Genomic DNA, 23,982 nt, shown 5'->3' on the forward strand with positions numbered 1-23,982 from the left:
AGTACTGCCCCCTAGTGTGAGACTGTATAAATCACACGCTACTACGAGGCTCTGTTTTTATTATATATATATATATATATATATATATTGAACAAAGATTGCAGTAGATAAATACATCACAAAGAAAGCACTAAAAAAACAAGAAACTGGAGGTAGAGCAAAGCAATAATTAAACGTTGTATATTTCCTTTATTTGTTCTTTAACATCTTATGTAACAGATTTACATCTTCTTCAACAGTAGTATTTAATGAGGAATTCTTCAAAGGTTTTAATGGTTTTACAGCAGAATTTTGCTTTTATTTTTCCTTGGTCTAACGTTCAAAAAGCCATTCTCAAAACAACTGGGTAGCAGTTGGGAACTGTAGTTTATCATTGTTGACGTTAATATTGACTACATCTATCATGTTCGTCTAAAAACGTAGGGCTCTGCAGTGATTGGCTCATTCACTCACGCCCTCCTAGCTAACCGAGCAGTAATTGGCTCTGAAAAGTAAGCGGTTGTTGCTGATTGGCTGAATACACCGATAGGGGTTTCCGATAGCTTCTGTGTCCTCAGTAGCAGTGATGGCGACCTACACGTTAATTCGAAGTAGTCTGGGACTATTACATCGCCTAAAATGTTCTTTTAAAAGTGTAGGTCAGATTCCGTACGGCGCAGTCGCTGGGGCATTCGTCCAATCGAAAGTACTGCAAAATGCAAGATGTTATTCTGTCAGTCATATGTCTGTGCAGGAGAGAATTGAGAAGAAGCGAAATGCAGCGCTAATAGGAGGAGGGCAGATGAGGATAGCTGCACAGCACAAAAGGGTAAGTTATGAAAAGTTTCATAGTTGACATAAAGTTAAGTGAAAGCACAACAATCCGAGAAGAACTGCGTAATGCCTGTGCGCAGGGTAAACTGACAGCGAGAGAGAGAGTGAAGCTCTTGCTGGACCAGGACTCGTTCGTGGAGTATGACATGTTTGTGGAGCATCGCTGTTCTGACTTCGGCATGGAGGCAGATCATAATAAGGTATGTCACCGCCACCTCGCAGGTCAAAGAAACTACAATGAATGCAGAAATATTCCTATTTTTCCATGTCATAAGTTATAAAATAAAAACAGCGCTCAATGTCAACATCTGCTGAGATAGGAGGGCCTTGCACTGAGTAGACTTGGACAAAGTGGGGTTAAGGTGTTAATGCATTTCTAATAATTATAATAGAGTAAGGAGAAGAGATTTGGTGACAGCTCAATTTTCATGACGTAAGAAAATAATACTGAAATTTTAGTTACGATTTGAGGTCTATAACAGCACAGTAAATGTTAGCATCACCCATTGTTATTTTAACACTTGTAGACGAGGGACACTAATGATTTGCCTCACCCTGTCTTTGTTTTCAGTACCCAGGAGACAGTGTAGTGACCGGACAGGGAAGAATCAATGGAAGACTGGTCTATGTTTTCAGCCAGGTATGATACTAGCTTTTGACCATAGGTTTGTAACATTAAAATGTTTTATTTGAATACCGGCTATCTCCATTCTCTTGTCATAAGTGAAATGCTCCTTTGTCCACAGGACTTCACCGTGTTCGGAGGTAGTTTATCAGGAGCTCATGCTCAGAAGATCTGCAAGGTGAGACTGGTCAGGTTTGGATCTGACTTAAAAAAATGCATAGGCAAAATTCTGTCAAACAGTAAAATCACTGCAATTTAATTCCTAGATCATGGACCAAGCTATGATGGTTGGAGCCCCAGTAATCGGTCTCAATGACTCGGGTGGAGCCCGCATTCAGGAAGGCGTTGAGTCCCTTGCAGGATATGCTGACATATTCTTGGTAAACTTGGGGGAAAATTTTGGATACATACACTACATTCAAAAGTTTGGGCTTGATCATATTTTTATTTTTTTAATGTTCCCTTATGCTCACCTAGGCTGCATTTATTTGATCAAAACTACATTAAAACAGCCATATATATGTATTTTAGACATTGTAAGACGGACTGTTGCCAACATTTTTTTTTCACTTTACAACCATTTGAATGATACCGACGCGTAGCACTTCCCGCTCTTCTTGAACAAGCAGATTTTAGTTTTTTGTTGATTATATATTTATATCACTAACTGAACCTTAAAGCACTTTCCTCGAAAAAAGCTCGAAATTTTGTACTTTAAAGTTTTGGTCTTTTTTCCAGTTTCCTATCTTCAGTGTCACATGATCCTTCAGAAATCGTTCTAATATGCTGATTTTACTGCTCAAGAAACATTTCTTATTATTATCAATGTCAAAAACAGCTGCGTAATATTTTAGTTTTTCAGGTTTTTTTGATGAATAGAAAGTTCAATTTAAAGTGTTTATTTAAAATAGATTTTTTTTTTTACCATAAATGTATTTCCTGCTACTTTTGATCAGTTTAATGCATCCTTGCTGAATAAAAGTATTAATTAAAAATCATACTGAGCCCAAACGCTGGTAGCGGACATATATTCCAGGACTTACTGCACAATGGTATTTGTTCTTCAGCGGAATGTGATGGCCTCAGGTGTAGTTCCTCAGATCTCTCTCATCATGGGCCCGTGTGCAGGTGGTGCCGTGTACTCGCCTGCTCTGACAGACTTTACCTTCATGGTAAAGGTAAGAAAAGTACATTTTTGAGTGTAAATGCATATTACATTTGAATTCAGATTTCTTGTGTATATTTTAATTTTAGAATCAGGTCCCTGCTGGTACACCAATTTGTCATGAAAAACTTGAAACTGTGTTTGCAGGACACCTCCTACCTTTTTATCACAGGCCCAGATGTGGTGAAATCTGTAACAAACGAGGATGTTACCCAGGAAGAGCTGGGTGGAGCAAAAACCCATACCGCTGTGTCGGGTAGGTCGATCGATTTAACCTGTGCGTCTGACTGAAGATTATCTTTGCTTTCTTGTAATATGAAGAGCTTTTTGCTTTCTTTCAGGTGTTGCTCATCGGGCCTTTGAGAATGACATTGATGCCCTTCTGAACTTGAGAGACTTTTTCAACTTTCTCCCACTAAGCAACAAAGATCCAGCTCCAGTCATTGAGTGCCATGATCCTCGGTGAGGAACCGTACTTTTTCTTTTCTTTCTTTATCAGTCAACTTCTCTTGACCAGCTGGGCCAGTCTGCTGCTATCATGTCAATTTGTTTTCTTCAGCGACCGGCTGGTTCCTGGTTTGGACACTGTTGTTCCTTTTGAAACCACAAAAGCTTATGACATGCTGGACATCGTTCATGGTGTATGTACATCTTTAGTTAACAAACAATTCAAAAAGTCATGCAAAAGCTCATCAGGTAGTGCTTATGATTGTCATTTCACTCTTACAGATAGTAGATGAGAGAGAATTCTTTGAGATTATGCCCAACTACGCCAAAAATATTGTGGTGGGATTTGCCAGGATGAATGGTCGGACTGTAGGCATAGTGGGAAACCAGCCAAAAGTGGCATCTGGTGGGTTATTATTTTATTTTATACTTTTATTCACACATTAAAGCTTCAGTCCGTAACTTTTGGGTTAAAAATTATCCAAAATAAATGTTTGAGTAAGTACATAACCAGCCAGTGTTCAAAACTATCTGCTTGCCTTAACTCGATTCAAAGCGGTAAAGTTGATAATTCCGCGAATGACTGCAAATGCAGATTTCGAACAGAGATGGCGACAAAGAGAAAAAAACTACGGACTGCAGCTTTAAATTGATCAAAAGTAAAGACTTACAAAGAATCCTGAAAAAATGACCATGGTTTCCACAAAAATATGAAGTAGCACAATTGTTTTCAACAAATTTGAGCAGCAAATCAGCATATTAGAATGATTTCTGAAGGATCATGTGACACTGAAGACTGGAGTAATGATGCTTAAAATTCAGCTTTGCCATTACAGGAATAAATTACATTTAAAATTATATTACAAGAGAAAGCAGTTATATTGAAGTTGTAATAATTTTTCACAATATTACTGTTTTACTACATTTTCAATCAAATAAATGCAGCCTTAGTGAGCATTAGAGATTTCTTCAAAAACTTCTGAACAGTAGCGGTTATTACATGTAAAATATTCTTGCATATTATGTAAACATAGATTTCACATTTTTTGTTATGTCCCTTTTTTCTTGTGTATTTTAGGCTGTTTGGACATAAATTCATCTGTTAAAGCGGCCCGCTTTGTTCGTTTCTGTGACGCCTTCAACATTCCCATCATCACATTTGTGGATGTGCCTGGATTCCTGCCAGGTGTCTGGAGACATTTTATTATCCTAACCTTAACTTTGCTGGGGTTTTTTCAAAATCATTTTAAATAGAATTTTTAAATAGAATACTGACAGAAATGTTCTGTGTTTCCACAGGCACAGCTCAAGAGTACGGAGGCATCATCAGACACGGAGCCAAACTGTTGTATGCTTTTGCCGAGGCCACAGTTCCAAAAATCACTGTCATCACTAGGAAGGTAGGAGGCAGAATGATGAGTGTGCATGTGTACGGTTCTAACTAGCTTGTCTGCTGAATCCTATGTGTCCTGTCTTCAGGCATATGGAGGTGCTTATGATGTGATGAGTTCCAAACATTTGAGAGGAGACGTCAACTATGCCTGGCCATCCGCTGAGGTCGCAGTGATGGGTGCAAAGGTAAAACTGAAGACTAATGAGCTGAAACAAGTTATATGGCCAATGCACTTGCATAATAAATATGCATTGTGGGTGAATTATGGGGCTTTCTAGGGCATTTATGAGCTTAAAGCCAAACCTACCAGCTGCATTTAAATCTCAGGATGGCTAAATATTTTGTGGGCTATATATATATATATATATATAATTAGCCCCAAATAAATATATTTGTGTTAGAAGCCAGTTTTACGAAATTCTTTATCCGGTAACCAGTTCAGAGGAGTATCAGATGGACATGAGAGCATCCAGAGAGCGTCAGCCCAGATATACACTTACAGCGGCAATGATCACTATGCTTGGCTCTTTTCAGTGATAAGTTGCTTGTCCCTTCTACTCTTTTCATTTCTAAGCCAGAGGCTCAGGCTGTGAGTTGAGTAACAGGTGCTGCTGACTCGGAGTTTGGATAGTACAGATCATATCACATGTTGACTGTTTAAAGTACAAACTAACAAACTATAAATATTTCTGCTGGGTGTCCATTAGTGACTCCAAAGCAACAATGATGCTCATTGATATTTCTATAATGAATTAGCCATATATATATACAGTGTATATATATAGTTTTGGGCCAGTAATAATTTTTTTAATAAAGATTAAGGATGCATTATCAGCATTTTTTATCAGGATGCTGATAAAAAAAGAATGAAAGGAAAGATATCTATGTTACAACATATTTCTATTTCAAATGAATTGAAAAATCATAATTAATTGACATGATCAGTGGTATTGATATCTCATCAATATTTTCATCAATACAGATTTTATACGCTTTTAAAAATGATCTTATGCTCAACTGCATTTATTTGATCATAAAACAGTAATTGTGAAATATTAACATTTCTATTCATAAAAATCCACAAAAATGTTTTTTGAAATTGATAAGAAATGGTTTTTGTGCAACAAATCAGCATATAAAATAATTTCTGAAGGATCATGTAACACTGACAAATTCAGTTTTGACCAAATTATATTTTTGAAATATATTACAACAGAAAACTGTTGTTTTAAATTGTAAATTTTCTCAGCATTTGTTTTTACTGCGTTTTTGATCAAATATTTTTGAGAAATGCCACCTTGGTGAGTATAAGATGTTAATTTTTCCACAAAATAACCTTATTCCTGATGCAGTGTACACCATTTGTTTTAATATAAGACAAATTTGAAAGTGATTTTGGTCATGAAATGACACAAATCAATCAGTCAGTATAAATTTAGGTATTTCTTCGGCTCCAAATTTGACAATTGAATTCTTTAAAGATTTGCAATAACTGGACAAATCATATCATCTGAAACCCTATACTTACATTTCATTTTTAAGGGTGCAGTTCAGATCATCTTCAGAGGAAAGGAGAATCAGGCCGAGGCTGAAGCTGAATATGTGGAGAAGTTTGCCAATCCCTTCCCCGCTGCTGTCAGAGGTGCACAGGACATCTATATATGTCATATATATAAACAGACACAATATACATTCATCTTCAGTGGCAGTGAGGCTTGTCATCACAGCTCTTACCTTACACTGACTGCAATACAGATGTGCTTGGTTCTGCAGCTACGCGTGTATAACATTGAATGTGTTTCACAGGCTTCGTGGATGATATCATTCAGCCCTCAACCACACGCAAGAGGATCTGTAGAGATCTGGAGGTGCTCGCCAGCAAGAAACAGACCAACCCCTGGAAGAAACATGCTAACATACCTTTATAAACTTCTTCTCAACACTAATTTTATAGCATTTCACAACTGTGGTAGACTGGAGAGAGTATCATGTTTTTACACATGGTTCCATGTGCCTTATTCCCACTCTTATGCATTATGTCGTTATTTAAACATTCTCAAGGTCAATAAAACACTCCCACGGTTCATGATTACATATTTATTTTCTGAAAAAGTGAGTTTTCCATAAGTTCACTGAAGAAAAGTTTTAGAACGGTTTTCCATTAAAAGGGAAAGTGGTACATCATTTCTAAGTTGTACAAAAGAAAACCATTTTATATTGAAAATGTACAATTTACACGCACACTAGCAAAACTAACCGGGGCTCAGGGTGGGGAGTAATGACGATCATGGGAAACTCGTGTTCTTGTCAGAATAACTTTTCACTTTATGAGAGCACAGGACCATAGAGCACTTAGACGGAGGCAATAGTTGAACGGGCCTCGCTCAACACACGGCACAGCAGCATCTTCTGTTTGATCCGGACAAGAGTAACTGATGAAAACCCTGCCGTATAGATATTTCACACAAATAAACCTCACCTAAATCTACTAGAAAGAAAATACTGACCATTCAAATGTTTCTGAAAGCCAAAATACACAACATGTAACGCCCCCTTCAGGACAACTGTGTCACACGGAGATGTTTTGGCTCTGACAATATTTACTGCATTTTTAACACTCTTTTCTTACCTTCCTTTGTCATTTAGCATAATTATGACTGTTAAGTGTTATTTATTTATATGTAAATTAGACTGATTGAAGATTGACCAATGTTTAAAACTTTTTTTTTTTTTGATGGAACAATCTGTTCGTTGACCTGATATTAAAAGCCACTTCATAATCTAACTGTACAGGGCATCTACATAGTAGGATGGATAAACACAAATATGTACATCTTGAATATGGGACCGTACATTCTTACATGATTGATCTGTACCATGATGTTAATCCCATCCAGTGCGATTCAGATGAGCTGATGAAGAACCTGTTTGACAGAACAATTCACCATATGTGACCTGATTGGACTGGACTAAAATAATCTGTGGATGAATAAAAGCTTCTCTGTGGCATCTGATAAAAGAGGGTTTGTGGAGAGTTTGCTCCAGAATTCCTCAACCTTATCAAAAACAGAGCTTCTGCTCCTTTGTGAACATCTCTTCAGCCCTTGCTTTAATCAATTCAGAAGCTCTTTTTTCCAGTTGTTGTGGCATCTCAGAACATGGGCATCGTGAAACCCTGAGAAAAAATATATAATCATTTTCATTGTGCTTTTTCCTGAGATAAATTGTGATTGTCTGTGGGGCTGCATTGTGTGATTATATCAGTATGACTATATTATAATTCTAATAAATATTATTATTACTAAATAATACTAAAATGAATATACCATTATAATATTTTGCTGTAAAATATAATAAGTGTGGAAAAATATAATAAGCATAGAAAACATCGGATCATGGGAAACGTTCTGTGCCATGCTGAAACATGCATCATATATATTTATTTAATTGAATTAAAGCCTTTGCGATTTGATAATCACATTAAGTCATAATGGTTTAGTTTTATCTTGAATAATAATACATGTATATAATGATTTGAAAGCTTTAGCGAATAGCGATTCTCACCGACTCGTCCTCAATCATGGCTGCCGAGTCAAAGAAGTCCGGTCTCAGCTCGGCTCTCTCCCGCCTGTTCCTGGATGGAGGCTACACAGGATTTAAGATAATGTGATTAAGAATATTTTAGATATTCTGAAACACTTAGTAGTATCATCTATAAGTGCTGGGCAATGTTGTAACTACACCATTATGGTGGAAAGAGTGTCTTTATCCACCGACGGTCATTTGTAAGCAAAATACAAATAGCTACTTTCTCATGATATAGTAGATTTACCGGTGCCTAATTTTTGGAGGGCTCTTAGAAGTGTGAAGCGGACTTAAAAATGTTCCTCAGGACAGTCTGTGTGTGTCATAGTGGTGTGAACCTTACCAGATCAATGACCATGGTGTCCTCAAATTCCTCACTCATGTCTTCCAGCTGTCCTCGAGACGACATCATGACGTCCTCAAAGATGGGCTCTGCGTCGTCCTCCATGAGACCACGTCTAGAGTCGAGAAATCAAAGTAGCATTTACTACAGCACGTTCCTCCTTTTTTTACACCCCACACACGTTTCATCACGTACACAGTCTGTCGTACTCCTCCGCTACGGGCCTTCATGTAGTTCATGGCTGTGCGTTCCTTCCTGTTGACCTCCTCCATCTTCTGCTGGCCAAGCCAGGACATCTGCATCTGAGGACTAATCGAGAGGAACCAACATAATACTGTGCACATACTAGTTGACATAAATCAACCAGTGTTGTTACTGTAAACTAAAACTATTAATTGAAATAAAATATTAATATTAAAGGAAAACAAACAAAAATGAGAAACATTGCTTTGGCAGCTAACTTAGAGTACTAAAATGACTAAACCTTGAATAAAAATAAAGCTAAATAGAAATATTAATAAAAAGGCACATAACAAACATTAACTTGCACTAAAATGTAAAACTCTTCAAACTAAAAAAAAAATCTAAATAAAAGTTAAATAACAACATTAAATTCACAGCATGGCCAAAATGGTGCTCATGGTTTTGAAATGAAATGGATTATAAGATTGGTCACTCACTTATGAATATAGTCGGATTCAGACCCGGGCTCAGAATCCTGGTCAGGGAGGATCTCAGCAGCTTGCCGAGGGTTCTCTCGGAGCACGGTGGATGTGAGCTGGGGTGTCTGCAGGGCTCCAGGGGTCTGTAGGGTGTCATTCCTCATCATCCAAGAGCCCTCCACACTCTCCTCTGCAGAACCACGGCAACACACACAAAACAGCCCATGACTGCTTACTTTTAGGCATCTTAGTCAACTGAACCAACCCACTGTTCTCCCTTCTTATATTAGTATGATTACATCTACTGGCATCCTCACCCTCGATGCGTTTCTTGTGCAGGGGCACACGGCCCTTCTTGCTTCGTATGGATCCGGCTTTGCTGCTGCTGCTGCCGCTGGTGATGGACATGCGATCTTCATCTCCGCCCGTCAACAGAGAGTTCCTGTAGGAGATAAGCGGCAGCCAGATGTCCTCCCGTCTCTCCATCATCTGCTCTGTCATGAACTTTTCAAGATACGAGTGCCTGTATAGTCAAAGGAAAAACACAATGGCACCAACATAAATAATATATTCATATAATTTAAAAAACTATTATCTGTAACACTTTATAATAAGGTTTATTAGTTAACATTAGTTAATGTATTAACTAGCATGAATTAACAATGAGCAATACATTTGTTAGAGTATTTATTAATCTTTCTTAATGTTAGTTAATAAAAATACAGCTGTTTATTGTTTGTTCATGTTAGTTCACGGTGCATTAACTAATGTTAACAAATACAACCATTGATTTTAATAATGTATTAGTAAATGTTGAAATTAATAAAGCTAGGTTAAGGTTAATAAAAGCATTAATAAAAAAAAGTTTTGTTCAGTCTTGTTCTAGTATATACTGTATATTTTAGTGCTGTCAATCGATTACAAAACACTTGAATGGTTCAATAGCACTTGAATGAATGGTAGCATGATCATATACTGTAGTGCAGTCAAAAATACACACAAATTTCTCTTTTATTATTTATAAAATTAATGAGTGCCTGTACAGGCAAAGAGAGAACACAAAAAACCCTGACATATAATTAAAATAATAATTTTATTACTTAAAATTTTAAACAGACAATTCTAAGTTTTTCTTTTTTTAATACATTATCATACAAATGTTTCTATTCAGGTTCTCCAAGGTTCCATCCAATGAAAACAAATTTTACTGATTTTACAAATTTTTACAAATTGTTCTTATGCACAGTCAGTCTCTATTACTAAAACAAGGCAGCGCTCAAGCATATAAGAATAAAAAGAAAACATTAAACAAAGTGCTCTTTAGACCAACTTACACTGTTTTCTTGTCTTGGCGAAGTAGTTTGGAGGAAAATTCACAGAGAACCTCAAGGAAGGCCAGATTCGGAGGGGGATACTCCGATCCTTTAGGATTCTGATACTTAAAGGCGAACTCAATCCCATCTCTGAATACAGCAAAAATATTTGTGAGAAGTATGATTCATTTGGTATTTGATGAGTAATAATTCAAACATGAAACAGAAGTTACTTATGCAGTGTGGCCACAGCTTCTCTGGTTTTGATCTGGTCCAATCCAAAGGTGAGGGCAAAGCGACGAGCCAATTCCTTAATGCCGCTCACATGAGATGAGGTCCTGTCTAAGTTAGGCCCCTGATCCTGGATCAGCTCATTGAAGAGCTGAAGAACAGAAATAACAACAGGATTATTACAATTATAATTTGATTAAAATGATAATGTGAATATCATGTTCATCTTATGCCAGAACATCCCTCAAAATGGAGGCTGTCATCTCACCTGCTGTAAGCTCAGGATGAGTGTCTTGGCACACAGTATTTTGTCCGTCTGTCTGGTCTTACTTAGAGTCTCCTTGATGATGTCTCCATAATCGTTGTAGTACTGCAAGTAGTTTACAAGTAGTAAAAGCAGAATGTATGTTGGCGTAACAGTTTAAGTAATATATCTGTTCGCTGGAGCAGAGAACAGCAGGCACTTTCACTTCCTTTTCTACAGGAGGTGAGCAGCGTGGGGGGATTGGGGTTAACAGAACAGATGTTAATAGATGTTCAACTTAACACTAGACAATCAGTACAATAAGTTGAATTAAAATTGTGAATGCTTTCATTGTGGTTGGACAAAAGTATATGTATAAAAGACAACCCAACAAGATTTCTTCCACTCCAGTGGACACGTCAGGTAAGGTGATGACTGGCTGTCTTACCTTCATGTAGTGTTTGAAGATATCTGCAGCAGCTGGCATGTCTACTATATCATAAATGATGAGCTTGCTGAAGGCAGCTAGAAGGTTCCTCCTCTTGTGTAAGGCCTCAATCTTGTTAGCTTCATCCTCCTCATCACCCTCTATGTAAAAAACATGAAAACACATCAGCTAGACGTCAAAACATTATTGAAAAGTCTCTTACATCTGCACAGTATCTGACGGATATCATATTGGATACATCCATCTCATTCACTGGATCTCATTCACCACATCATTAATACTGTCTGTAGGCTCACCTATGCTCTGATTCTCATCATCCTGGTCAATAAACACATTGTCTAGGACGAAGTTGAGCAGCTCGTTCTGTAGGGTGCTGTCTGGATTGAAGACCAGAGGTTGCAGACCCTCTCTGGACCCTGTGGTGAGCTGGTGACTGAAGATCATCAGTAGGTCGCATAACAGCATGAACGCCTGGAAGGAAGAAATGGGAAGGTGAATGACTCTTGCACAGGCACATCGGTCCTGAATGAAAGGATGAGGGTCTTTAGCTTACCTGCTCTTTAACCGGTGTGTTAACATTTGATAAACACTGCTGGCACACAGCTAGAAAAGATTTAACAACTCGCCGTAATGCTAGAAGATCATCCTGAAATCAAACAGATGAATTGTCTTTTGGTTGAAAGTTGCAATAACCAGTTTGTATTTAAAACCACCTGCTAAATAATAAGGCATTAAATATATGCCTCACAGACCTTGGATGGAGATCCCTCTGTGATTTTCACCAACTGCCACAGCATAGAGTAATGAGAACACTGAAGAGCCTGCACTGCTATCTACAAACCACACAATTAAACACACTTTAGGACACAACGTGATTTACATGAAATCTGCATTAGTCACCTGTAAATCTTCAATAACTGGGTGAATCTCACTGAGAGAGTAAAAAAATCTAATATCAATGGGAAAAAAACAGAAAATGGATGATAGATAGATAGATAAATAGATCTATCTTATGAAATAAGTCAATATTTAATGTGCAGTTCTCCATACTCTAATAAAAGCATACATTTTTAAGATTGTTTTATAAATTACTTTGTAACTTCCACAATGTATAAATACTAAACACAATGTATAAATACTTAATCAAATAAATTAATGCTGCTTTTTTTATTACAGTAAACTGAGAACTGTTATGAAACTAATGTCACAATGCAATTAACTGTGTTGAAATGTAACATGTTCTTGACAGGCTTTATGAGATTCCTCCATCTCATATCTGCAACAGACGCACCTGCTCTGGCATAGAGCCCTGCTCTATTCCCGTCCTTAGCAACCTGTAGCAGTTCCCAAACAAATCCCATCTGGTCAAGTCATGAGCACTGATGGAGAGATGAGAAGGACACATTGTTCATTAGCACTCAATGACTCCAAGTGGACAGAAGTAACTTTCTTTTGCACAGTAATTCAACAATACAGCAGCGTACTTGTGAAAGGCTGTGAGTCTCTTAAGAGTGGAGAGAACGTTGTAGATGTCGTCGTCATCCGCCTCTTCCCCCTGTAAAAGAGGCAGACATTCAGAAATGTTCGATCAGCGACCCTGACACAAAAACTCACAATCATACACGTTCATTCACCAAATCTACTTCAGCTAAAAAAACAGCCTCAGTTTTTAAAAAAGTTTTTAAATTTCTTTTTAAAACAAACACCAAAACTGTGCCGTTAAAGTGTTAGTTCATTAATTACTCACCCTCATGTCACTCCAAACCCGTAAAACCTTTGATCATCTCCTGAACACAAACTAAGATATTTTTGATGATATCCGAGAGCTTTCGGACCCCCCATAGACTGCACTGCACCGTTATTACCACTTTCAAAGCCCAGAAAGATAATAAAGACATTGTTAAAATAGTCCTTGTGACTACAGTGGTTCAACCTTGAAGTTACGAAGCAACAAGAATACTTTTTGTGCGGGTTTGGAATGACATGAGGGTAAGTAATTCGAAATGTCATTTTTGGGTGAACTAATCCTTTAACCACCAAAAACGGCACAAATAAACATTAAAAAATCTGTTGCCAAGTTTTCTGTAGCCATACATGTTGAAATTCGAGTTGAACAAATTTGTGAACTGGATCATAACCAGTAACTCCCTGAATTACTCATTTGGTTGCAGTGAATAATGGAAGAAATTCAGTCCGTTCCTCACACAAAGCTATCATATTATTTATGACACATTTTTGCACTTTAACGCTGTCATCATTACACTATGAACCACTGTTGTATGAAAAAGAGATGCAATTTGAATGACATGAGGCTGATTAAATAATGTCAGATGTGTCATTTTTCTGATTAACTTTTGTAATTGAATTAATACTTTAACAATCTCTCTAAATCTGTCCATCACCTCCACAGAGCCCTCACCGCCTGCAGCAGCTCCTCCACCGAGTGGTTGAAGCGGTCGGTTAGTTCATCGATGAGCTGACTGTGGGCGATGTCAACGCGGTTCATGATGGTGTACTCCTCACTGCACAGGATGCTGTAGGTCTTACTGCAGGCCTCCAGCACCTCCGTGTCCGTGTGCTTCTCCACCACAAACTTGATCTGCTTGAGCAATGCGTCCAAGTGCTGGAACATTCAAAGTCAGTCTATCAGCTGTAACGACTGAGATAAATCAGACAATTGTTTGTTATAGTTGGCAAGTTATGTTTGGAGCTCACTCTGTGATCTGTGGTCCCATTCCCCAACAAGGGCAAGAAGGATCTTAGTTACCATGACTACGATCAGATAAGTTGGTTTTATTGTTGTTAAAAATGTGGTCACAAGTTCAAGACAGAGACGATGGAGAAGACAGAAAAAGCCTTTAAAACAGACTTCCCGGCATTCATTTATTGATGAAAGATTTACTTTTTTTGAACGATTTACTGTCTTGTATTTTATGTATATTAAGTATTTGATACTGATACTGTATTATTATACAACCAACGGTCATTGTAACCTCACCTACACCATCCTTGGTGTCTATAAATTGGTACTTTGAAGATCGAAATGACTGTGTACATACTGTATGTCGATGAAACCAACATATTAGTATTATGAGAATCTTTTATAGTGTTCAATCAGCAACCAATCCAGCTGCACATACAAATGAGCATGCTTGAATCAAAATATCCATGAATCATATTCTCCCCCTTGGAAACTCCAACTTTCTTATTGGTCAAGCCAGCTATGAGAGACTGGGACCTTTCTCAGTCTTTAAATTGCACCTCCACAAGCCCTTCCATCTTGTTTCCTGCTTCTCGACTGCTGGTTGATGTCTGTGGGGACCCCAGTCTGCTGTGGGGACCCCAGCCTGAAAGCATATATGCTTTCACTTTCCCAAAAGTGTCAGACTGTAATTTCTTCAATCCAACTCAGAGGAAAACTGTAACTTTGCCATTACTGAATGGGCAACCATCAACACTTCCGAATTCTTCACTCCTTGGTTGCCTTCTCCGGCCCAGGACCGGCAGGTCACAAGCTGCATGTGCACAGCCATGTGCTCATGGAAAGAGAGAGAACTTTGAACCAGAACAGAGTCAAACTAACCAGGCAAGTTCATCATATCTTCTTCATTCAACGGAGTAGAAAATGATTGCAACTTCAATGTTACTTCAGTCGGAGCCATCAACATCCTTTTCCAAGAACTTCAAGAATTGTTTCCACTGCAAATGCCATGCAAGTATCAATTTAATGATATGCTCTGAAAATGATAAGCTTGATTCTTTTCATTGTTAAATGGATCTTTCCCATAGTTCCATTTCCTGCTTCCGTTTCCATTCTTTCATTCGCCATTTTACCCATGTATGCATATGTTTAGATTAGTTATGTTTGTGATTTAGTTAATAAAACTTGCGCACAATACGTATTTGCTTCTGATTCTCTGCTTGCAACTAAGTTTACTTAACGATTTATATTTGAACTAAAGGCTCTTAGTACTGTAAGTAAGAAAGACATTTCTCTTCCCCTGGAATTAATAAACAATTGACGCTGAGTGTTCACGGGACGAACAGGTGGGTTGATTGTAATATTAATTTTACTACATTAAGTTAATTATATTAACTGATCCAAATATTCGTAATTAAAACTAATTATTCTTGATTATTAATATTTTGTAGAATTCGCTAACGGGAAATTAAATACCAGCGTTCATTGAGATCCAGCTGGAGAAACTGCTTACCTTCTCCATTCTCCCAGCACTGTACACATCCAAGTCAAAATATTGCGGGATCTGTAGGAGGTTGGCTACTTTCTCTGCATCCGTCTGGTACTGTAAGTGGGAAACGTGTTTCTCAGCATACGAATGAGCCATTTATGATTTATGAGAGCATGAAAACAGAAGACTATTCATCCTACTTTTGAGAGTAACATGGGAAAAGCCATGATGAAGTGCTCCGTTAATTTGTTTCTGTCATCAATCTGCATCTTCCTTTCCTTCGCAGTCAAGACCTGTACAACAAGACAGACTAAACTAAACACTGATGGCAAAAATGGTTTTATAATAAAATGCTTGTGAGATAAAGGTCTTACCCTTTTCCCAGTCCCTCTCCCGACCGGAGGATGGGCCTCAGCAGCCTGGCGAATAGTACAGACAGTCAGCTCGATCAGAGAACCCTCCTGCCTGTCTGACAACACTGAAGACAAACAGAGAATCAGAGAGATAGAGCCGTGCTTATGGTGCACATGCACATCTTTGGCCATTTAAGAGAATATATGGTTAGATATGTGCATTTTACACAGACACGAAAAATGGCTCAGAAATAGGAGAGATAATATGGATGATTGACACTTTAAACACCAGTGAATATTTCTCAGGGTGAGTGAGTTTATTTTTGAAAGTAATATTTTGCATCAGCATACACTACCGTTCAAATAATTAGGATCTGTAAAATGTTTTAATATTTTAAAAGAAGTCTCTTATGCTCATTGCTCACCAAAGATAAAATACAGTAATATTGTAAAATATTACTACAATTTAAAATAACTTTTTATATTCTATTTCAAAATATTGTGATGGCCAAGCTGAATTTCCAGCTTCAGTCATCAGTGTCACATGATCCTTCAGAAATCCTTCTATTATTATCAATGTCAAAAACATTTGTGCTGCTATAATTTTTTTGACACTTTTTTAAGGATTCTATTATGAATAGAAAGTTCAATTGAATACATAACTACTGAATAAAAGTAAATTATTTTTTAAAAAAGGCTACCAAGCAGAGAACATTTTCTGTCTACTTAAAAAAAGATACAGTTCGTGAAACATGTAGCGTAGCATGTTTTCACACTACATAGTTTAAGTCGTCACAATGAAACGTGTCATTATCTGTAAAGCCTATAATTTATAGGTTGTTTAAATTTAAACAGTGAACCAATTATGTAAAATAAAACAAATAATGACAAGTTTTGAACTGTCTTCAAAACCAACATAAACACAAAGATTTTTTGGATGAAGCCTTTTATGACAACTAGCCCCACTCTCTACTATGCTTGCAATCTACTATGATCTATTATGTGCGGCAGTGAAACCCCTCTCAGGGTGACCGTACCCTCCTCGCCCTGCACTGGCTCCTCCAGCAGAAGTTCGGTCATGCACTCCCAGTCCTTCAACAGCTCCTGAGAGCTATCCCACAAACTGTCCACTAGATAGGCAGCATGTTCATGCAGCTGAAAACACAAAACACACGTACACCATGTGAGCTCTGACACAAACACAACAGTTTCTGACCAATATAAACTAAACTAGCTGGATTCTAGTGAAACCTCAGGAGACAAATATTGTGTTAACCTATCGTAATTCATCATAAGCAGCTAATCATCAGGTGCGGCCTTACCTCACTCTCCAGAAAGAAGAGCACTAGCATGCGAATGAGGTTTCCGTTTGGGCTGCTCCTGCCCCTGCGTTTAGCCAGAGCCTCCTCTGCCTGAGGATCATGTCTGCTGAACAACCTACACATGACGTAGCATTGAAAGAGGACTCATTCAAATTACTTTGAAAATAAAATACATAAAAATTAAATTTAAAACTATTAACTAAATTATTTAACAGAGAAAGTATGCAAGCTGGCTCACTTTCGATGTAGAAAATCCCCAGCAGCCACAGCCACAGGCCTGTGAGCGGAGTACACCAGATGATAGACATTCTCACAGTCTTCATTAGACAGCGCGTCCTCGCTACCCCTGAACAAATGAAGAACATTGGATGGAGGAAAGCATCCAGAATGGAGTCATGTTCAGCATTTGATATCATCTTGTGCTTCACTCACTGAAGTATAAGTGTGACCAGTTTAATGGCTTCCACAGCCACATCATACTCTTTATCCAGCGTCATGGACACGATACGATCCTGTGAAGAGATTGTATCGTCATAAAGACATTCAGAGTATTGAAATACCTCTCCTGAACTGCGTTCTTACCTTGAAGCGGTTTGTGAAGAGCTCGAGTTTTGGGAACAGTTCACGGTTTGTGTAGAGGTTTTGTAAGGCTTTCAAACACTTCAAACGTACTTCACCTTGCTTGAAATGGAGAATGCTGATGTTAATACACGGAAAATGAAGAATTACAGGGGCAAAATTGCTGCTCTCGGTGTATTCGGATATGGCGTACCCGGTCGTGTAACGTCCAGCCCACGTACTTCAGGTAGCTGTCGTTCAGGAAGGCATCACTGTACATTTTCATCCACACACCGATCTCCTCTATACAAATCGCTCTGATTTCAGCAATTGCATCTCTGTCAGTCACACAGAAGAAGAGATCAGACACTCACAGCTACATGAATGCTGTTATTGTGAGAAGATACAACTTTGATCACCTATAGCGATGAACAAAGATTCCCTTGAAGATCGAGTTCATCATGTTTTCAATTTCGTCTTGGTTTTCTTGAAGCTGGTGAAAAATTGTGTTCATGTGAGTAAATGCTCAGCAGTGACCGTATATTGACACTATCTGACTTTTCACATTTTCTGTCTTCATTTTGAGGGAAAATCTGGTGACAGCCAGGTATTTCAATTCTGTGGAAGATCTTTTTGTGCGTTGGATTTCATGTGGACCTGGTTATAATCTTAACAGTCTACAAAAAAATAATAATAAGGTTTTATAAATGAAAAGACAGGAGAGCTTAAGGTGTAATACCTCTTTCCTCTTATGGAGTAGGAGTTCAAGCTTCTCGGTGGCTCTCTTTCCCGCCATTTTGTTGCGTTCAGCTTCGTACTGTCTCTGTGTGTTGTCCTGGTTAATGCTCAGGTTCAGAGCCACGTTCACCAGAGCTGTCATGAGCTTCATGGCTGAGGACAGGTACGCAAACTCATTTTTTTTAACAGAGTTTTAAAATATTTCTCTCTACTTCAGTTGGCCATTTTCACACTGTTGTTTTTTTTGGAACACATTAAATATAACTAGACCTATTTAACCTTTATTATTCTTAAAATATTTTTATTTCATTATCTTACAAAAATTAAACCAATTAAGAAATATATAGCTATAGTATTAATACTGTTGAACTAAAATAAAAAAAAGTATTTAATAATAATAATAACAATAATAATATCATCTATCCTTCAGAGCAACAATAAATTTGTAAAATACTAATATTCATGGTTGTCTTCATTTCCTTGTTCATAGTTTCTTAAATCATAGAACTTTTATTTTGGCCGAATTTTGTTGAAAACAGATTTATAATAGCTTCTAATTACATAAATGTGGGTTTACCTGCTAGAGTGCTTGTGTGTCTGAAGGCTCGGACCTGTGAGTCTGACAGACCCGTGAGCAAAGAAATGACCGTGTCCATCATGTACTCGTCGTAGATGATGCTGTACTGGCACTGACGGATCAGGACGCAGATGAACTCACAGAAGTTGTAGCGAAACTTCTTCCACAAAGGGCCAGAAATGGTCAAAGGGTAATCGCCACTGTCCTGCATTAAAACACAAACAATTACCTACTCAGACTGGAGTTCAAAGGTCGTTCGACAACACTAACTTTTGTGAATCCAGCAGAAAGGGTACCTCGTCAAACTCTTCTGTCATTTTGCGGATGATTTCAGCATTCTGCATGTTGCGAAACATTTCGATTCTGACAGTGCCTGAAATGAAGGATGATCAGTAATCACTATTATGAATGAATAATATATCATTATTATATAACATAATACAACATAAGTTACCTTTACAACCAGAGCACTGGATGAAGAAGTTGATGAGGTCCAAAAGTGCTATATCTCTGTCCTGCTTGTACGACTCGATCCAGTCATCAACGACTGACTGAAAGATTTAGAGACAGCTGTGTTACTGTTTAGATAAACACAGCGGACGAGCTTCTAAACACTTGCTTATTTAGCAGAACAATCTGGCTTAACTGAGTCTGACATGGAGGTTGTAATAACTCACACCTTCAGCTGTTACATATCCAGCATCTGCTCCTGATCTCAAACATTTGGAGACCAGCTATACATTTCACTCTTCCTTTAACAGTGAAAAATTACACACCATAATAGTTTATAGTTATAGATGTTAAATGAATTTGCTAAGCTTAATTAATGTATGCAATTAATTATACACTACTGTTCAAAGGTTTTATGCACATTTAAATAATTACAATTTTAAATAGCTGTTTTCTATTGAAAATATACTATAAAATGTAATTTATTCCTGTGAATAAATTTCTTACTTCAGTATTTAGTGTCACATGATCCTTCATAAATCATTCTAATATGCTGATTTGGTAATAAAAACATTTATTATTATTACGAATTTTTAAAATGGTTGTGCTGCTTAATATTTTGTGGAAACTATAATACATTTGTTTTTGGATGAATAGAAAATACAAAAAGAACAGCATTTATTTTAAAAATAAATCTTGTAACATTACAAATGTCTTTACTTAACACTGTAAACAAATGTATATAATTTGACAGTATAATTCATTCTGTTCTGTGTAATTTCCATAAACTGACTAAAACCGATCAAATCTATATTTTAATCGAGTACGCTTTACTCAGGAAAAAAATGGCATTTATCGTGCATAATTTATTTTTTAAATCAAACCCAGATGGGATATTTAATAAACGTAATTTGAATTCATTGTGTGGTGAAATGTAATTATAACTCATTATACATGAGACACCTAAAACCAGTTTAAGCTCATTTGCATGTTGATCAGTTTTCTCTTAATTATTCTATATTTGAGTTTTACTACCTGCATAGCGCTCTTTCCCTGTTTGACCACTTCAAACAGAGTAACAGGATCCCCCTCTCCATTCTGCGGAGCCATTCCATTGGCCTTCCGCCCCCGAGGGGCTCCCATTAAGCCCTTTTCTGATGGTGACTTCCGAGGCTTCTTGTTGGGAGCCTGGAGTCAGAGGGAATAAAAAATGCTAAGTTGCATAAAATGCTAAATATATTCATATTTCTGTGGTAAGTCACGAAAACAGCTTTTGTGTGAGGCATACAGGTGGTCTGGCAGGCCTTCCTCTCTTCTTCTTGGTCTTTCCATCTCCAAGGTCGTCCAGCTCACTCATGCTCATACTGAGACTAACTGTGTCCTGTCCCGACTCACCGGAGTCCCTGTGAGAAAAACACACCATGAACTCTGAACATCTGAGTCATAAAATTAAATAGTTCTTATCCATCTGATGAAGTAAATTAAACACAAAATTCTGCTATTAAGTGTTTTGCTAGCTTAATTCTAATAATTAATTTAATATTTATTTCAATATAAATAAATTCTAAATACCCCTTCATGGCGGTATATTTTATATTAGAGTATAAATGCATTTTTACATGTCAGTACAGACATTCAGCAAATTTATATTTAAAATGTATGTGTATATATATATAAATTGAAATCAATTCAAAAAGATCAGTTGTGATTATTTTGAATTAAAACCAGATAATACATTTTAGTCTGTGAGTTTTGATCCTGTCACACCACTCATTTACATAACAAACTGTCCCTGTAGACCACTTAATGAAGATGAAATTACATAATTTGAGTCTTTAGAGGTGCCAAGTTCAAAAGTTACCCAGTTATACTTTCATTTAGCTCTCATACCCCCAGACTAGAGTAGAATGCATGTTTGAGCAGTTTTATCTGAAAGCAAATTGCATTGTCATGTCATAAAATATGTCAGTGCCATTGTTGTTTTTTATAAGGCACGTTTATAAAAGCTACTTAAATGCCCTAACTAAACTAAGGCTTAATTCTGTCTTAATCTAAACCCTCTCTATAAAATTGGGCCATTATACTTTGTAAAGATAAGTCAGGCATAAAATATTCACTGAATCACATAAAATAAACAGAACAAATATATTTTACTGTGATCATTTCATTATATTGTTTATACAGTTTTAGACGGCATTTCACAATTTATTATCACTGGTCAGACACAATGTTTTAGGCTAAATCTTTCAGAAATGTACTATAATCACATTTGAGTAAGAGAAATTATGACATTGTAGTTGCACATATAATTTAGTTGTAGCTGAAGTGAACAGAGTATGAGTGTAAATGAAGTGGGGACTTACTGTAGCATTGGCAGTTCTGAGGTAATCATGATGATGGAGGGGCAGGTCTGGTGTGTTACAAGTCGTGTGTGTAGTGCTCTGCTGAGATGAGCTCTTTCAGTGTGCTTTAGGTCCTGATGACAGTATTAACACTGCAACTCTGAGCCTGCAGGGGACAGAAGAAAAAAAAGACTCAAACATTTGTTTGTTAAAGCAGGTCTTTAGGCACTAGAAAAACATGCTCTTTATTTATAAAATATCATTTCACCAACAAGATCTAGATTCCATAATTCATGACTTTATACAAAGCAAATATGTCCCATTTAAAAATGAGTCATTGATTTATATTCCATAAAACTAAAATACTGTGATTAACGCTACTTAAACACTTTTTTGTATTGATGTCAAAGACATGAACTTGAAACATTGTTCAGGGTTTGTAACCTTGCAGAACTTTTGAAACGTTGAAATATGGACATGAAGTAAATTAAGGCTAAACAGCGACACCAACTGGTCATTTTATGAACTGCAGCAGCACATCATTAGCAGAGGTGTCAATCTACATAGTCACAGGGAAGAGCAATACAGATCCACACACATGTATTCTGTCTTAAATTAATAAATAAATAAAAAAAATAATAATAACATCCATATTAAATAAAATTGAGACAAAATATCTAGGTGATCTATTTTGTCAAGTTCAGATAATTCTCTTTTCTACTAAAATTTTTCAAAAATTTGCCAAAATTTTCTACTAAAACAGTTTGATATTTTTTAAATGGTTACATATTAAATGAATTGGTCACTGACTGGCCAAAAGTGAATTAAACCGATACATTTAGCATGAAGCTTTCGCCTCACAAAAGGAACAGAAGACTAGAAAGGTCTGTCTGATTGTTAAAATAACACAGGGGCAAAATGATAAGCATTTCATTTAAAACATCAGTTAAATAGTAAAAGATTACATTTTTGTGAGAATGTGGATGTTGTTCTGACTAAAGTTATCTATCACCACTAGGGGCAGTATGAACCATAAAGTACTTGACCTTTAATGATTCTTTGTTGGCATAACAAAATGTGTTTTTGGAAAATTTCCACACTTATAAAAATTTTGATTAATGTTCAGTTGGCTCTAAGAAACAGTACTGATCATAAACACGCTTTTAGACTGAGTTTTCTCTCACTAACAAAGTGCTGAACTCCAGAGGATATAAAGCACTTCTTGGGCAACAGTAGGGGGCAGGCTAAGAAAGTTTTCATTAAAATGTTCTTCACTAATGCTCAGATGAGGAAATGCACACGAGTTTGATTCACACCATTATACTCTCTTTAGTTTGCCATATCTCTCCCCCTTTAATGCAGTAAACTCTCACGGTGATGCAAAAGGAAAACCAGGCCGTGCCAATGATTTCCAGAGAAATATGTACTCTAAGGTGAAAAAAAGTCACAATTGAAAAGAAAGTGAAATTGCATAAATCAAGTTATTCATCCCGACCAGCGTTATTTGATATGTCTTTAAACAAACCATATTGAAACATGCACTACCGGATGGGGATGTGAGTGTAAAGTGGTGTAAAGATGAGGTGAATATTATCCTCTTTTGACTGCCACTAGATGGCTGTACGCTGTAGTTGTCCTTGAGAACTCAGTTTTACAGGTGCGAGTCTGCAGTGAAGTTAAACTGAGAGTAACTGTCAGGACACAAGGACAAAAACTCTTGTGTAGAGAGGCAAAGCTATCCATAAAGTGAGCTTTAGCAAGAAATAAGCAGTATAGATGTAGGTAAAAGAGTGTAGGAAAACTATCTGGTTGATATTTGACCCTGTAACGTCGTCCTCAGTGGCGTCCTGAACACATGGGAGCGCTCTAAATATGACCTCCCCTCCCCCACTGCTCAAACACCACACAGGCACATTACAACTCACTGACACCACCGCAACACTGAGACAACTACAACACACGTGTCTGAAAATAATCAGGGACTGAGGTGAAAATGCCACTGTTTTTTAAACCCTGTAGTTAACTTTTGAATTCCAATATTCTTAATAATTCCTGTTATGTAACATATTTCACAGTATTCATTCAATTCTAGGCCAATCTAGTAATGGGTTTTATAGATATTGCAGAAGAACACATGCCACCATAAAGGTGAACGTATATTGCATATTGTAATTTAAAGGGAC

The 23,982-nt window shown here is 37.1% G+C and overlaps 2 protein-coding genes across 3 annotated transcripts in view; one reads left to right on the top strand and one right to left on the bottom strand.

The window, feature by feature from the left end:
- The first annotated feature begins 534 nt into the window (after positions 1–534).
- Positions 535–6,527, top strand: pccb (propionyl-CoA carboxylase subunit beta). Its single transcript, XM_039676380.2, has 15 exons — positions 535–808; positions 894–1,013; positions 1,385–1,453; positions 1,560–1,616; positions 1,705–1,818; positions 2,506–2,616; positions 2,751–2,859; positions 2,945–3,065; positions 3,163–3,244; positions 3,333–3,456; positions 4,129–4,236; positions 4,350–4,450; positions 4,530–4,628; positions 5,986–6,085; positions 6,250–6,527. Exons 1-15 carry the CDS (start codon positions 566–568, stop codon positions 6,369–6,371), a joined length of 1,680 nt encoding a protein of 559 aa, XP_039532314.1. The 5' UTR covers positions 535–565; the 3' UTR covers positions 6,372–6,527.
- stag1a (STAG1 cohesin complex component a) overlaps positions 6,526–23,982 on the bottom strand; it is a 40,680-nt gene continuing 23,223 nt past the window's right edge. The window contains exons 2-34 of one of the 2 annotated variants that reach the window (XM_039676379.2): positions 21,821–21,965; positions 20,746–20,860; positions 20,493–20,645; positions 19,462–19,558; positions 19,304–19,380; positions 19,008–19,212; positions 18,432–18,583; positions 18,112–18,185; positions 17,907–18,030; positions 17,717–17,815; positions 17,567–17,646; positions 17,373–17,480; positions 17,135–17,249; positions 16,850–16,967; positions 15,834–15,937; positions 15,660–15,752; positions 15,484–15,573; positions 13,689–13,892; positions 12,754–12,824; positions 12,561–12,648; positions 12,022–12,102; positions 11,823–11,915; positions 11,566–11,740; positions 11,270–11,409; positions 10,846–10,947; positions 10,580–10,728; positions 10,368–10,496; positions 9,351–9,556; positions 9,052–9,223; positions 8,567–8,680; positions 8,372–8,486; positions 8,008–8,088; positions 6,526–7,618 (exon numbers count right to left, since the gene is read on the bottom strand). In XM_039676379.2, the coding sequence (XP_039532313.1) occupies positions 7,595–7,618; positions 8,008–8,088; positions 8,372–8,486; positions 8,567–8,680; positions 9,052–9,223; positions 9,351–9,556; positions 10,368–10,496; positions 10,580–10,728; positions 10,846–10,947; positions 11,270–11,409; positions 11,566–11,740; positions 11,823–11,915; positions 12,022–12,102; positions 12,561–12,648; positions 12,754–12,824; positions 13,689–13,892; positions 15,484–15,573; positions 15,660–15,752; positions 15,834–15,937; positions 16,850–16,967; positions 17,135–17,249; positions 17,373–17,480; positions 17,567–17,646; positions 17,717–17,815; positions 17,907–18,030; positions 18,112–18,185; positions 18,432–18,583; positions 19,008–19,212; positions 19,304–19,380; positions 19,462–19,558; positions 20,493–20,645; positions 20,746–20,860; positions 21,821–21,849 (3,777 nt within the window). In that variant the 5' untranslated portion in view covers positions 21,850–21,965 and the 3' untranslated portion in view covers positions 6,526–7,594. Of the gene's footprint in view, positions 7,619–8,007; positions 8,089–8,371; positions 8,487–8,566; positions 8,681–9,051; positions 9,262–9,350; positions 9,557–10,367; positions 10,497–10,579; positions 10,729–10,845; positions 10,948–11,269; positions 11,410–11,565; positions 11,741–11,822; positions 11,916–12,021; positions 12,103–12,560; positions 12,649–12,753; positions 12,825–13,688; positions 13,893–15,483; positions 15,574–15,659; positions 15,753–15,833; positions 15,938–16,849; positions 16,968–17,134; positions 17,250–17,372; positions 17,481–17,566; positions 17,647–17,716; positions 17,816–17,906; positions 18,031–18,111; positions 18,186–18,431; positions 18,584–19,007; positions 19,213–19,303; positions 19,381–19,461; positions 19,559–20,492; positions 20,646–20,745; positions 20,861–21,820; positions 21,966–23,982 lie in introns of those variants that run through there. The other variant, XM_089131296.1, reaches the window with a different exon arrangement.

The sequence above is a fragment of the Pimephales promelas genome, chromosome 5 (assembly GCF_988280905.1).
Source record: "Pimephales promelas chromosome 5, fPimPro1.hap1.1, whole genome shotgun sequence".
In the NCBI taxonomy this organism is placed as follows: Eukaryota; Metazoa; Chordata; class Actinopteri; order Cypriniformes; family Leuciscidae; genus Pimephales; species Pimephales promelas.